Source organism: Elaeis guineensis, chromosome 9 (assembly GCF_000442705.2).
Source record: "Elaeis guineensis isolate ETL-2024a chromosome 9, EG11, whole genome shotgun sequence".
NCBI lineage: Eukaryota > Viridiplantae > Streptophyta > Magnoliopsida > Arecales > Arecaceae > Elaeis > Elaeis guineensis.
Window position 1 is genome coordinate 29812370 of NC_026001.2, and position 15212 is coordinate 29827581.

Consider the following 15212-nt stretch of genomic DNA (forward strand, 5'->3'; position numbering starts at 1 on the left):
GAAATTCCATCTTATCCCGAGTCCAAACTTAGGTAATCAAATTATATTAGTTGTTTAACTAATGCTTGGAGGTTAATCCAGTTTCTCGTTATAAATTAGAAATTAGTCCCTAACCAACGTGAGGAATCGTTGACAAAAGAACCAAACGTGTGGAATCGTTTGACAAAAAAATCCAAACGTGTGGAATCGTGTTTCCTTGCCGCCGAAGGCAATCGGTACTAAAAGCCGGGAAGCCGCTGAGGACTCACTCGGCCACCTTTCCTTTCCAGCGGCTGGTGGATACGCGCCCTCTTGGATTCCTCCTCCTCCTCGATCTCTCGATCTCAAACGCTTCCTCTATCTCCACTATTCCTCCATCTTCTCTAGGATTAGGGTTTTTTCGTCGCGGTTCGATCCTGCGGCTCACGGATACGCTGGCTCGCTCGATCTTTCCCTTCTCCTGTGTTGATTCACCAGCGATGGAGCGTCCTCTCGAGTGGGATTTGGTGATCAAGGTCTTTTTTCTCTCTCTTTCCATTCTTCGATTGATGGATGAGCTGTTAATTTTTCCATCTAATTTACATGGATACAAATGTTTTTAGTTGCTTTTTGGTTTTTATTTGGTTGGTTTTATTGGATTCGTCGTCGCTGTATTGTGATTAGCATATTTTCATATATATGATATCTAGTTCTTTGTCATGAATCATTGTTTGTTAAAAGTTGCACTGGAATCTTGACTGTGGTATAGCTTTAATAATCAAGTTCTATGCACCAAAAGAAATGATCTGTTTTGATTTTCGATGCTTCTTTTTTTTTTTTTTTTTTTTTTAGTTTTATTTCCGGTGAGCCAGAGTTTCTATGTTGTTACATTAAACTCTTTGTCCTGGTGCTGTAATTTTGCCATATAGTTGTTGATATGCCGTTTTTTAAACAGATGCAGGCTCGATGGAGAAGTTGATCTATGAGCTTTAGTTTTATCTGGTCATAATTAATCGGGTTGTTTTATCATATGGCCTTCCGTGTCAGAGGCTAATAATATTTTCTAGTTGATTCTTTTTGTTCATGTGGAGATTGGCTGTTAAGTATCTGTATCAATACTGGAGGGTTTGTTGAAGCATATGGGCTTGTTTGTATTGGGACTATACGGTCTCGTGTTCTCATGTGAAGATACTGTCCATGTCTTTTCAACAAGTGCTGATTGATTTTGTTTCTTCAATGTTGGTTGTCTTCCCATTCGCTATGTTTAAGAATGCACAGTTAATTACACGAATGGATGCATGTTTATGAGCGAGTACTGGAGTCCTATGTCATGAGCTATTTTTATCCATTAATGTTGGTCATATTTTCAATTCTTATAACTTTAGATCATGTTTAGTGTAACAACCCAGGATCTCATCCAAAATGGCTAGCCGGAAGGTATTATTTGGGTTCCATGGTCCTATATAAGTATTCAAGATCTTTCTAGTAAATAACCGATGTGGGATTAAATACACGTCCACACGGATCTTCACATACTCTCCCCGTTTAAGCTCTGACGTCGTCACTAGACTAATGATTCGAATCCATACTTTCATTTACAAACACCACGATCGGCCCATGGTTATTCCAATGAATCCGTGCTGTAGTATTCCCTAGTCCACATAGTTACGGATTGGGTCAGCTCTGATAACCTCTGTTTTTAGAATCATATAAGTCACGATTCGACTCGTAAGATTCGAAAAGTTTCGAAGTCTCGCTGAGTCGAATCGAAAGGAAGAATCATAAAAGAGGAAGAATCATACCTGAATCGTGGACTCATCGACGGAATCATGCGACTTGCAGGATCGTCGGATTCCGTCGAGTCGGAAAAGGTAAGTCCCAAATCAATTGTTCGTTGTTTTTGGAAGCTAAAGAATTGGATTTCGGCAAAAAAAATGTCAATCCCAAACCTTTGAACTTCTATTCGCGACTGTTTCTTCGTCTTCTCTAACTGCTTCGGGCCTTCGAAGATGACGGCGAGAAGAGGAAGAGGAAGCCTTAAAGCCTTCAAAGCATCTCCGTGAGTTCGTCGTTGGTCCAGTAGGTACCCCGAAGCTTTTTTATTTTCATCGCTCTGTTTCTTTTCTAATCTTCTCCGATCTCTCCGTTTCTCTTCCTCTGTTTTTCTTCTCCAAAGCCACCTACGAAGCCTTTTTTTTTTTCAATCCTATCGGAGATGTCACTATTTCTCTTCCCCATTCTATTTCTCTTCTCCGAAGCCATGAAGCCTTTTCCTCTTTTTTTTTTTTATCACACGAACCAATGAAGCTTTTTCTCGAATCTTCCCACGAAGCCACCTATGAAGGCTTCTGTTTCTTTTCTGATCTTCTCCGATCTCTCCGTTTCTCTTCCTCTGTTTTTCTTCTCCAAAGCCACCTACGAAGCCTTTTTTTTTTTCAATCCTATCGGAGATGTCATTGTTTCTCTTCCCCATTCTACTTCTCTTCTCCGAAGCCATGAAGCCTTTTCCTCTTTTTTTTTTTTATCACACGAACCAATGAAGCTTTTTCTCGAATCTTCCCACGAAGCCACCTATGAAGGCTTCTGTTTCTTTTCTGATCTTCTCCGATCTCTCCGTTTCTCTTCCTCTGTTTTTCTTCTCCAAAGCCACCTACGAAGCCTTTTTTTTTTTCAATCCTATCGGAGATGTCACTGTTTCTCTTCCCCATTCTATTTCTCTTCTCCGAAGCCATGAAGCCTTTTCCTCTTTTTTTTTTTTATCACACGAACCAATGAAGCTTTTTCTCGAATCTTCCCACGAAGCCACCTATGAAGGCTTCGTTGCTGTGCGTGTGGGCTGACCTATGGTCCACTGCAGCCCGTGGCATAACCACTTAACCAAAAATATATATATATATATATATATATAGTCAATAAAATTATTTTTTTAATAATTTTTTTTAATAGTTCCTACTTTTTAACAAGGATTGACTTACAAGTTACATACTTTATAATGGTATTGCTATGGAGGCAAGCATCTTTTCATTTAGACGACGTGATCCTTAAATTCATTACACAAAATAGTGTTATTATTTCTTCATCATTTGTATAATATAAATTTTGTTTTTATGCTAATAACTATTGTTTTAAAAGAAATTGAATTTATTATTGAATCTTACGATGCGGGTCATGATACGAGTCACGATTCGAGTTAAGACGAGCGATTCACGAGTCGAATCCAGATTTGACAACTATGCTAATATCATTTGTAACAATCTAGGATTTCATCCAAAAAAGTTAGCCGGAAGATATTATTTGGATTTCATAGTTCTATATAAGTATCCAATATGTTCCCAGCGAATAACCGATGTGGGACTAAATATATGCCCGCATGGGTCCTCACATTTAGATACTTTATTTTAAGTATTTTCATGTCACTTCTGTATTTTCAGAGTATGCTGGCTAGCTAATGGAATTAATGTACAAGCTTCCCTGACCTTTTGAACTAACTATAGGGGGCCAATTTCATACTACTAGTTTTATAGGTTCACTTTATATATTATGCTTGTCCATAAGCTAAAACTGTCTACACATGGCTTAAATCATAAAAGCCTTTTTCTCATGGTGGGTTCTATATAAGGCTGGCAATTCATGTTCATGGGTCATAAACGGATCGTGTCGACTTGAAGGTATAACACAGGTTAGCTCAATCCGAACACAACTTATTTAATTAAATAGGTCGATCTGTGGAACACGAATATGACAAGAATATACACAAATTAATACGACACGATCCGTTTGACACGATTAATAATCGTATTGGCGGGTCAAACGAGTACACGATCCGTCTAATGACTCATATAACTATTTGACTTATTTACAAAATTTAACTAAAATAATAAAAATTTAGTCAAAAAAATTAAAATAATATAAAATAATTTAGTTACGTGCTATGCTAATTCATAGCTTTGAATTCCATCGTTGTTTGTTTTAGGTTAGGGGTATAATTTTTTGATTTTCCTCATTTGCCCTAAAGTAATTTTAAAATAAACATGTTAAACATATTTAAAGATAATCAATTATGTTAATAAGTAGCAATATATGAAAAATATTCAAAGTAAGGAATCACAATAAGCATACATGTATAAATGTCAATGGATCACCAAAATCAATCGATTCAGCATAATAATTTTAGCAAATATTGATGGTGTGATGTCAAAATAAGTTTAGCTTTTATCAAGTATCATCATCCATCCATTTCAAGTTCAAAACATCCATTTTCAAGAATTAACTCTTTTCATGCCTTTGGATGCTTGGTATATCTGCAAAATCACTTCTTAATTTTTGGTATCTAAGCCATCTTGGGTCCAATTGAGTTAGAGCACATGGTTTCTTTTGGAATCTAAATTTTTTTGATCAAAGTATGGCCAACTCTTTTAATATTACATTTAGAAATTTGATAGTCTACGTTATTGCACTTGAAACAAGCTATAAAATGATTTTTAGATGAAGCTCTTGAAAATATACTTTAAACAAATTTTTGTTTTCTTATTGAGTTATAACCGATTTCCGCTTTATCGAAAACAGCCTTTTGATTATTTAAAATTAATTGTAGCTTTTATGAACCATTTGTAAATTTTTCAAGCATAGACTTCAATGTTTTAATCCTTTTTTTAAGATTATCATTTTCTTGCATAAGAGGTTTTTCATATTTCAAAAGAATTTTTTTTCTTCAACTAATGCTTTTTTTTTCTTGAAAAGTTCTTCCTTTTCTATCAATATTTTATTCTTTTCTTCAGCCAAAAATATATTAGACTTTTTGTGTTCTTTATTTTTTAGCCCTATCTTTTTATATTCATTCATTAAATTATTATAGGCTTCAAATAACTCTTCACATGTAAATTCAGAAGAGTTTTCATGATATGCCTCATCATCAATGGTCATGAGACAAATTTGCTGCATCCTTTTCCTTATCTGAACTAGAGATGTCATTATCTCTCCAAATGCCTAACATTGTACTTTTTTTGCTCTTTTTGAGGTTCTTCTTAAGTAAAGGGCAATTTGGCTTGTAGTGTCCCCTCTTGTTGCACTTCTAGCAAGTGACATTTCTTCTTTATTTTTTTCTTCATCATTTTCCTCTGGCTCATCACTTTCTTCTATATTTGTTGTTAATTTGAAGATGATGGTCCTCTTCTTCTTTATCTCTTCTTCCTCCATCTTTTATGCTATGTTCAACTTATGAGTCATGAGTGAATCAATAATCTCCTCCATTGACAGCTTAGTAAGATCTTTCGTTTCTTATATGGCTGTCATTTTTGCTTCCCATTCCTTTAGCAAACATCTTAAAATCTTGCAAACAAGTTCATGATTAGTATAAGTTTTGTCAAGACCATTTAAAGCATTAATTATGTCAGTAAATCTGGTAAATATATCAAAAATTGACTCATGATGTTTCATCTTAAACATTTCATACTTGTAAAGAAGCAAATTAATTTTGGACTCCTTAATTTGGCTTGTTTCCTTATGAGTAATTTTTAATTTATACCAAATTTCTTTAGCTGATGTATAAGTTGATATTCTATTGAATTCTTGTATATCCAAAGAATAATATAAAATATTAATTGCTTTAGCATTCAATTGAGCCATCTTTTTATCATATTCATCTCTATCCTTTTTCGGCTTGGGATGAGACACTCTATTAATTTTAATTGTGGATGTGTGTGGTCCTTTAGATATGACTCTCCACATGTCATAATCTAAAGCTTGTATGAAAATTTTCATTTTAGCTTTCCAAAAAGTATCATTTGTGCCGTTGAAGAGTGGTGATTTCGATGTAGATTGGCCTTCGACAAATGAGGAATTAATCGAGGTTGTCATGATCTTTTGCTCTAGACTGCTAGGTTAACAACAAATAACAGAGTATCCGCTCTGATATCAATTGTTGTACAGAAAGGTAGCAATCCAAAAGGGGTGGTGAATTATGTTCTTTAAAAATTTTAATCAAATTAACAATCTAAGTATGTGCTTCAAATTAAACTTATTTGAGTATTTGTGAAAAGTAAACAATGTATCACAGCGGAATAAGTAAAACTATGCAAGAATTAAAATGATACAAGATATGCAAAGTAAGAAAGCAAAAGGCATAGGACAAACACAATAATTTATAGTGGTTCTGTGCAATCTCGCATCTATGTCCACTTTCCAAGAACTTCTTGGGAGTTTCATTATAATCCTCTTGATTACAGTGCATTTGTTTTACTCGAACTCATAAATAAACATAGTTGATTTTTCAGGATCATCAACCAAAACCCATACACGATTGTATTTCAGGTTTACAATCAATCCAGTTGGTTTTATGGGCTCATCAATCAAAACCTAACAAGTTCAATTTCGGATTTGGATGAGCGTAATCTTTCAATTTTTTTCTCTCAAAAAAATTTGAAAAGAAAACAAAATATAAGGAATAATTTTTGGCACAAAATAAAAATTGAAAATAAAACTCTTTGGAGTGCGAAGAAGAAGCTAATAAATTGCTCTTTTGAAGCTTAACTTCTCTTCAATTGATCTTTAAGAGGATGTAGATGATTTTGAAGAAGATCACTATTTGAAAGCTCTCAAATCTGTGTACTTAATCCCAATCTTTTTTTTTCTTTTTTCAATGGTATTCAATGTTCCTTACTCAAATTGATGATTTTCTCTTTTTAATTTTTTTGGCTATTTTCTCAATTGATTCTCTAATCTTTTGTAAGCTTGGAAGAGGCTTGAGAGTAAGTTTTGACTGTTTGAAGGGCTGGAATAGCCGTTAGAAACAAAAACTAGCCGTTGAAAAAGTACAAAAAATTAATCGTTAGTGTAGTCCCGTGAATGGAGTCGACTCCATTTACAGGCAAGTCGGTTCGATTTATAGATGAGTCGGCTCAGATTGAAAGTGAGCTAGCTCGATTTGCAGGCAAGTTAGCTCAGATGGAAAACGAGCTGGCTCGAGCAGGGATCCTGAAAATGTAGTTTTTGATCTTCTCTGAGAGAGTCGGCTCGGATTGACTTTGAGTCGACTTAAGCCTATGCCAATTTTTTTTCAACGTGTCAGAGTCGACTCAAAACTCCCGGAGTCGGCTCCAAACCTTCCAACATCATTTTTCTTCATAATTTAACCTCTTAAACTTGAATTTCTTGGCTCCAATGTTTCCAAATGATATTTGCTTCTTTCAATTTCATTTATGTTCATAATGAGCCATCCAAATTTGTGAGAACTTATTCTTTTAAGTGCCTTGGCTTGGCATCCTGAGAGGATTTGTCCTTAAGATAAATTCTTTATTTTGGACACTTGAAAAATTCTACATCCAATCTTAAAATATATGATTAGAATCATAATTACTCAAAGTTTAAAAATCATCAAAATCAATCATAGGGTCAACAATTACCATATACCATCTCAATATTCTCATTTCAGTCATGCTCATCTTGTGCGCATATTATTTTGTAATTATTGAACATTCTATGGCATAAAGCATAACTAGTCGTGTAGGCTATCTTGTAAAATTTTCTTCAACTTGGCAGATATTCTATGATTAGTTGCACTTCTCCATTTTAATCACCTTACTTTAATTATGTACAATATATATATATATCTGTGCGTGTGTGTGCGCGCGTGCGTGTGTATATATATAGTGTGTGGTGTGTGTGTAACATCCTCTTCAGTCTCCCATTCTTTATGAATAATCGATCCTAAATATCCAAAATGTTTGCCCTTAGAAACTTCATGATTTTCAATTTTTACTCCATCTTAATCTTTGTTTTTATTTTTTTAATCTTAGATTCTACATATTACGTCTTGGTCAAGGCCAGCCAAATATACCCGACCTACCAACCCGACTCGTATTCGATTCGTCATAAATAGGTTTGGGTTAGGCTAAACGGGTTTGGGTCATAAACAGGTTGACCTGTTTAACACATTAATATCTGGGTAGGATTTGGATTTAAATATTGGACTCGTTTAACTTATTTAATATTCAGATCGGGTTGAGTAAGATGATCTGTTTAATCTATTTAATCTGTTTAAGACATGTTTAACCCATTTAAATCTGCTTAATTTATTTCTGACCCATTTAACCCAATCTATTTAATTTGTTTAACCTGTTAACCAGTTAAAAATCTATTTAACCTGTTTAACCCATTTAACCTAGCTTGACCCATTTAATAAACGGGTTAAGCGAGTTGACTTGAGTTTCCTGTTTAATAAATAGGTTGGGTTCAGGTTTGAGTTTTGATCTATTTAATAAACATGTCGAGTTCATGTTGATAAGTTTTTTGATCCAATCCGCATCGACTCGTCTTGTATCCGATTCGATCCGACCCTATTGCCATCCCTAGTCTTGGTCCTACTTAACTTTACATTCTAATGCATTCTTCCATAATTTCAACTTTAGTTTAGGAGTATATCATCTGCAAATAGCATGCACCAAGTAAGCTTCTTTGTAACTAGCATGAAAACATAAGGACTTAGAGTAGATTCTTGTTGTAAATCTATTGTAATCAGAAATTCACTTGTATAACCACCAGTAGTTTTCATACTGGTAATTGCTCCATTATACATGTCCTTAATCACATTAATATAACCAACAAATTTTTTCCTAACACTCATTATAAGACTTCTCTAGGGACTCTATCATATGGTTTCTTTAAATCAATAGAAGTCATATGAAAATCTTGTCTCTTTTCTTTATAGATGTCTATTAACCTCCGATGGAGAAAAATAGCGTCTATAGTCAATTTTCATGGTATAAAATCAAATTGGCTCTCCGATATTTTGGTGTCACACCTCAATCTGTGCTTAGTCATGCTCTTTCAAAGTTTCATATTATGGTTCATGAGTTCCATGCCATGATAGTTAGAGCAATTTTGAATAATCACCCTTATTCTTATAGATAGGTACTATAGTGCTTTTCCATTCATCAAACATTTGGTCTTTGAAATCTTATTAAACAATTAGTCAACCAAGTTACACCTATGTTACCTAACACTTAATGGGGATTATATCGTGTTCAACATGTTTTTCTATTTTTATATTTTCATAGCCTTGTTTACCTGAGGTACTCTAATTCTGTGTATACTTGACGTTTTTGCCCTCGATGGACCTAGTAATGCAACCTAAATCACTTACATGATTTTCATTGAATAGCTTTCAAAATAACTCCTCCATCTTTCTTTGAACTCTTCCCTTTTAATCAAAATTTTTTGATTTTTATCTTTGATTCATTTAACCTGGGTTAAATCTGTAGTGTTTCTTTCTCTTAGTCTCGCATTTTGTAGATATCTTTCTCCCCATCCTAAGTTCTGACTTACGATATAACTCATTGGGTGCTTTAAATCTAGCATCTTGTACTACTTTCTTAATTCCTGGTTTAGCTATTTTATAGCTTTTATCTTATCTCTATCATACATTTAGGTAGTTTCTATAGAACTTTCTTTTAGTATTTGTCATTAATTGGACTTGCTTATTCTTCTATCAAGTTTCCTTACTAAATAGCCTTTTTTCCTTTGATTCGCCTAATATCTATAGTCACTTTCTTAATACTGTTTGCCACTTCATCCTACACGATATTGATTTTCTTGTTTAGACACTATTTTCCTTCCTTGTAGATTCCATCCTTAAAAGTATTTTATTTCTCCTTATACATTCCTATTTTCTTAGTTCTTCTCTTCCATTTTCTAATACACATCTAAAACCACCAATCTATTTTGGTTGGTCAAATTCTCACCTGGTATAACTTTACAGCTTTTACATAGAACTTGATAAATCACTCTAGTGAGGAAGATATATATTTGACTATTAGTATGTCACTTTTAAAAGTTATCAAGCAAGCATCCTTTTTAAAGAGAGTCTTAGCTAATAATAGTTATATACTATTGCAACTCCAAAATGGTAATTTTTTTCTTCTTGTTTCTGTCCTGAAACTGTAACCTCCATGCATGCATTCAAAATCTACATTATATTTGTCAGTGCCTATTCAGATTTCTTCCGATAAATATCCTTTTTCCGCTTGGAATATCTTAATTAGTCCATCAATGTTTGTAGCATCATTCAATCCTACTTTACGAGCATATGTACTAGTAATATTAATATACTCCTTTCCTAATGCTAATTTTATCAAGATTATATATTAATATACTCCTTTCCTAATGCTAATTTTATCAAGATTATTCTTTCTTTACTCTTTAATAGCTACGACCTTATCTTCTAAACTCTTATATGTAATGATTCCTACTCCTCTTTTATTTCTATCTTTTATCATACAAAAGTTTATAACCCACCTTACTAACTTTCTTTATTTTAACTCATTTCCACATGGTTTCTTTGAGACAAGTTATATTAATTTTCCTACTGTTCATTGTATCTATTAGTTCCATCAATTTTCCTATTAGTGATTCTATGTTCCAAGTTACTAAATTTATCCTACCTTTCTGGACTAACATTTTTATCCACATCCATCCTTTGATGTGTGAGGACCATTGCCTACTTCTTGCCACATCTGCTGAATCAATGTTGGCCCATTGTTTTTGGGGAACGCCTTAGCAAAACCTTGCTAACTTTCCACTACAGTTTACGCTGGTCATCAACCTATCGCAACCCTCCATTACCACAATTCTTTTCCTTTATCCAAGCTTGGACTGGCCATGTACAAAACAAAGGTTGAGTTAAAGCACTACCTGTATCAAAGGTAAATGATTTCCTACATATCATGGTATTACAGTATACTAAGTGTCTTTGTTACATGGATTCAGGTTCATGTCTCAGTTGTAGGTTTAGGTAACTGCTAGATTTTTTTCAATATAGAAGGATATGTTCTTATGATGCTATTGCCAAGTGGCATATGATTGTCCATGTTAAGTGTTAGATTGGGGTACTTGAGACTAAACTTAAGGGTCTAGGTGATACAGGCAAAAGTTCTTAAGGGGAATCTTATGAGGCTCTCTTGCATCAATTTCATATCTAGGCTTTTGGCGTCGAATCTTATTTACTCCTGATGCTTTTGTATGGTCATAGGTTCTTCATCATCTATACTGCGACAACTCCTTCTACAGTTCTGTTAAAATGTACGAAGACCCAACATCAGTTTTCTAGCAGCACATCAGCTAATTCAAATCATTCCTCCAACTTATAACAACTCTTAGGAAAGTCTGCTGATGTTTGCCCTTTGATTGGTGTGTATTTTAATTTTCTTGTCTCTTTCATACATTCCACAAACCCTACCACCCGCTCTCACAAAAAAAAGAAAAAAAATTGTAAATATTGAATATGCCTCTAGCCAAGCTAACACCGAAGCTTAGTATTGCAACTAGTGTTACATTAATATATTTGTGTGTCCTCCATGAATTTGGATCGTAAGGGGCGATTTATATGTTTGCCATACCAGTTGGTACCATACTGGAGTGAGGATACCGTATCCATATTTGGTACGCTGAGGTGTATAATATCAAACCGTGTACTAATGCTATAATAGGATAGTACCGGTATGGGATCTGATACCCAGACGGTGAACAATTATCCCCTCATAAATACATATCTGAACCCTCGACCATGGAAGCATAGCATGTTATGTCCATTTCATTGCATGTTTCAGCAGTTGTTTTTAACACTTCTTCGATCTAATGGCTTCTTTGCCGTTCTTACTTTTAAGATACCATTATTTTGATTTCTTCTCTTTTTATTAAATTAGTCATTTTTTCTTTCCAGGTCAAATATGGTGATACTCTTAAGCGATTTGGTGCTTTTGTCCATGGATTTGGTATGGATTATGACATGAGCAAACTCAGATCAAAGATTGTCAATTCTTTCAATCTCAACTCAGATGCTGAGCTAATTCTTACCTATACTGATGAAGATGGTGACATTGTAACACTGGGTGATGATGACGACTTGCATGATGCTGTTGTTAGTCAGCATTTGAACCCTCTACGGATTAATGTTCAGCTGAAGTCTGGTACTGGTAGACATTCTGATCTAGAATCTCAGACAGCAAAACCCACTCCCGAAATGTCACCACAAATCAAAAATCAACAAACTCAGATTAATTTTGCTCTTGATGAAGCACTGAAATCTCTTCCTGAGCCATTCCGTGGTGCACTTTCAAAGGTCTCTCAGGATTTCTTCTTAAAAGCTGTGTCATCTGCACCTGCATTTGCTGAGTTTATGGAGTATTTCTCCAAAATGGGATTATCCGACGCTAATCAGCCTTCTAGCAGTCCTCTTGGTGACTCATCAGACACATCCATTGGTGCATCAGCTCAAACAATGGATGTTAATATTGGTGATGGACCAAAATTTTTAAATGATTCGGCTTCACTATCAACTGTAATACCTGATCCAGTTTCAGAAGTCATGCAAAAGCATCGTGAAAGTGATTATGTGAACTCAGGTGGAAGGGTCAAAATTCCTGTTGATCTTAATACAGATATTCCTAGGAATGCACACACACTGGTATATCCTTCAGTTGATGATTTACTGACCCCCATTTTGACTGAGACCCAGGCCCCCATCTCGGCAACTAATGATGATATAAACCATGATAAAGAAACCAGTGATGCTCATCGTAAAGGAAAATCCATTATATCTGCTGTCCCTTTCTCTATGCCTCCCGTTGATCACACTGCAGAGCACAATTCATGGAATTATGAGCTGCAGAACCCATTTCTTGCACCGTATTACGGAATTACTGAAATCATGAGCAGCGATAACAGCAAACAGCTTCCTGTTGGCATGGGCTCTACAGCATCAAATCATGGATTCAGTTCTCCAGTTGATGTCCCTACCAACAAGCATATCAGTGCACCTACAACTGATGTGCCTCTGCCAAGTGGTTTCTTCCCTACTGGCCATCCATACAGGAGGGGTGATGGATACCATGAAACTATGCATCGAACTTTCCATAGGGGTGTCCAATGTGATGGCTGTGGAATGCATCCCATAATGGGTCCACGGTTCAAGTCCAATGGGTAAGATGTTCCATATTTCCAATTGTTTGTAATAAACTTATGCTTCTCAGGATTGCCATGCGTGGCCTGTTATAACTTGGTTTTTCACATTGCAGGAAAGAGGACTATGATCTATGTGGTATTTGTTTCTCAGAGATGGGTAATGAAGCTGATTATACCAGAATAGACAGACCTTCTCCCATTTGTCAGAGACCGTACAACGACTTCTACAATACCGTATGATGTTAACATGCTGTTCAAGTTCACTGCATTTGAAAGATCTTAACTCTGTCCTCTTTATAATTCCAGCATTCTAGATATCTGCTTCCTTCATCACATGCTGTTCATGGTTGCTGGATGAGACCATCAAGGGCAAAACTGGAAAGCCACTTTGTTCAGGATGTAACTGTCCTGGATGGAACTCCGATGCCACCTTCTACACCATTTACGAAGATTTGGCGGATGTGCAATAATGGTACTACCCGATGGCCCTATGGTACAAATCTTGTGTGGGTTGGTGGAGATCAATTTGCAAATCGCTGCTCGGTTCAGTTGGAGGTGGATAAATAAAGATGCTTTTGTGCTTCCTTTTAGTTTTTTTTTTTAAACCTATCACCTGCTAGCACTAAGTCTTGAGATTAACTTACTGCTAGTCAACTGGACCTGAATTTATATAGTCTTCCTAACTTATGCAGATTCCAGTAAATGGCTTCCCTTTGGACACAGAGATTGACATAGCTGTTGACTTCAGGGCACCATCAAGGCCTGGTCGGTATGTTTCATACTGGAGATTGGCATCACCTTCTGGACAGATGTTTGGGCAACGAGTTTGGGTTCTTATCCAGGTATTTCTTATGTGACAGTGTTATTCTTGTTTTACTTAGCGTTATTGATTATGGATAACTATCATCAATTTGTGTGTTGGTTGTGTAGGTGGATATGTCTCGGTTAATTTCTTCGAGCAGCAACTTCCCAACTGATCTCAACTTGAACCTGCCTCCTGAAAGTAGTGGACAAAATGAGTTAGGAATCATTGATGTGAATGCTCAGCCCTTGGATGGTGTTGGTTCTGAAACCATTTTGCCAACCAATACTAGTGAGTTGGTTAAACCGTTGGTTACTGATATCCCAAGTAAAACTGCAGAGCCTGCTGCCAGTGATGCAATTGCAGAGCCTGTGCCTGCTGTGAGTTCCTCCATATCGTATCCTCTTATCAAGTTCCCAGCATGTTTATCTGATGCTTCTCCGGTTGCTGTTGTGCCACCTTCTGAGACAATCCATGACGACAACCTAGTAGAGCAAACGCTACTGAAGAAGCTGGAAGAGATGGGCTTTAAACAGATAGACTTGAACAAGGAGGTTCTAAGGCTGAATGACTACAACCTGGAGCAATCTCTCGATGATCTCTTGGACGTTAAACAGATTGACTTGAACAAGGAGGTCCTAAGGCTGAAAGAATACAACCTGGAGCAATTTGTTGATGATCTCTGTGGCTCTGCTGAATGGGATCCTCTTCTTGCCGATCTGCAGGAATTGGTGAGTGATGGCTATTGTATATGTATTTTTTTTTGCACCATGACCTCTGTTGCTGTTCTCTGGTATGGTCAAGGAAGCTGATGGGTTGATGCTGTTGCAGGGTTTCTCTGACAACGAGACTAACAAGAAGCTGCTGATAAAGAATGGTGGCAGCATCAAGCGAGTTATGTCAGATCTCATTGCTGGGGAGAAGGGCGAGTAGCTTGCATATATTAAAATTTGTATATATATGGGCATACACGGTAAAGAGGGACATGGTTTAGTTGTCCTATCTACTATTTGTCTTGTATGGGCTGCTGAATTGAAGGCGTGTGTTGGGCATGCTTAATGTCATCGATGAAACATTAATATCTACTATTTATCTAGCAGGCCAGCTGCTCTTAATTTATGAGTTGATCATTAGCTTTGCTGATATTTGCTACTTTTTCATGAAAAGATTATGATCTCAATATGTTATTGTCTGATGTGATCGACACAAAATTATGTAGGGCTAGAGAAAGGTTTATTTAGAAGGCCGTTTTATTTTCTTCATATTCTTGATGCATACATTAAAAGGTGGGAAGCCATGATGCACGCCTCTTTCAATGTGCGACAAACATTAGATTCAGGTGGCCTCTGCATATTAGCAGAAGGCCAGTGCTTCATGGTGAAGATGATATTTATGGATGCATTTGTATCACCTACACATGGGTGCAGGTTTGGCACGGTTGTTGCATAGCTTTCAGTTCAAAAATCGATTGAAGAACAATTCTATAACTTGCCTTGTT

The 15212-nt window shown here is 35.9% G+C and overlaps 1 protein-coding gene across 1 annotated transcript; it reads left to right on the forward strand.

Annotated features, from left to right (window-relative positions):
• Positions 1-226: 226 nt before the first annotated feature.
• LOC105051259 (protein NBR1 homolog) lies at positions 227-14857 on the forward strand. Its single transcript, XM_010931606.3, has 7 exons — positions 227-494; positions 11672-12930; positions 13026-13146; positions 13219-13467; positions 13605-13754; positions 13843-14445; positions 14546-14857. The coding sequence occupies exons 1-7, from the start codon at positions 459-461 to the stop codon at positions 14645-14647; spliced, it is 2520 nt and encodes an 839-aa protein (XP_010929908.3). The 5' UTR covers positions 227-458; the 3' UTR covers positions 14648-14857.
• Positions 14858-15212: the final 355 nt, after the last annotated feature.

Bases quoted from the DNA above. Each gene is read 5' to 3' on its own strand.
- LOC105051259 (XM_010931606.3), top strand. From the start codon at position 459: ATGGAGCGTCCTCTCGAGTGGGATTTGGTGATCAAG. The intron at 495-11,671 runs GTCTTTTTTCTC...TTTTCTTTCCAG, and splicing joins AGTGGGATTTGGTGATCAAG to GTCAAATATGGTGATACTCT. The intron at 13,147-13,218 runs GTATGATGTTAA...TTATAATTCCAG, and splicing joins ACAACGACTTCTACAATACC to CATTCTAGATATCTGCTTCC.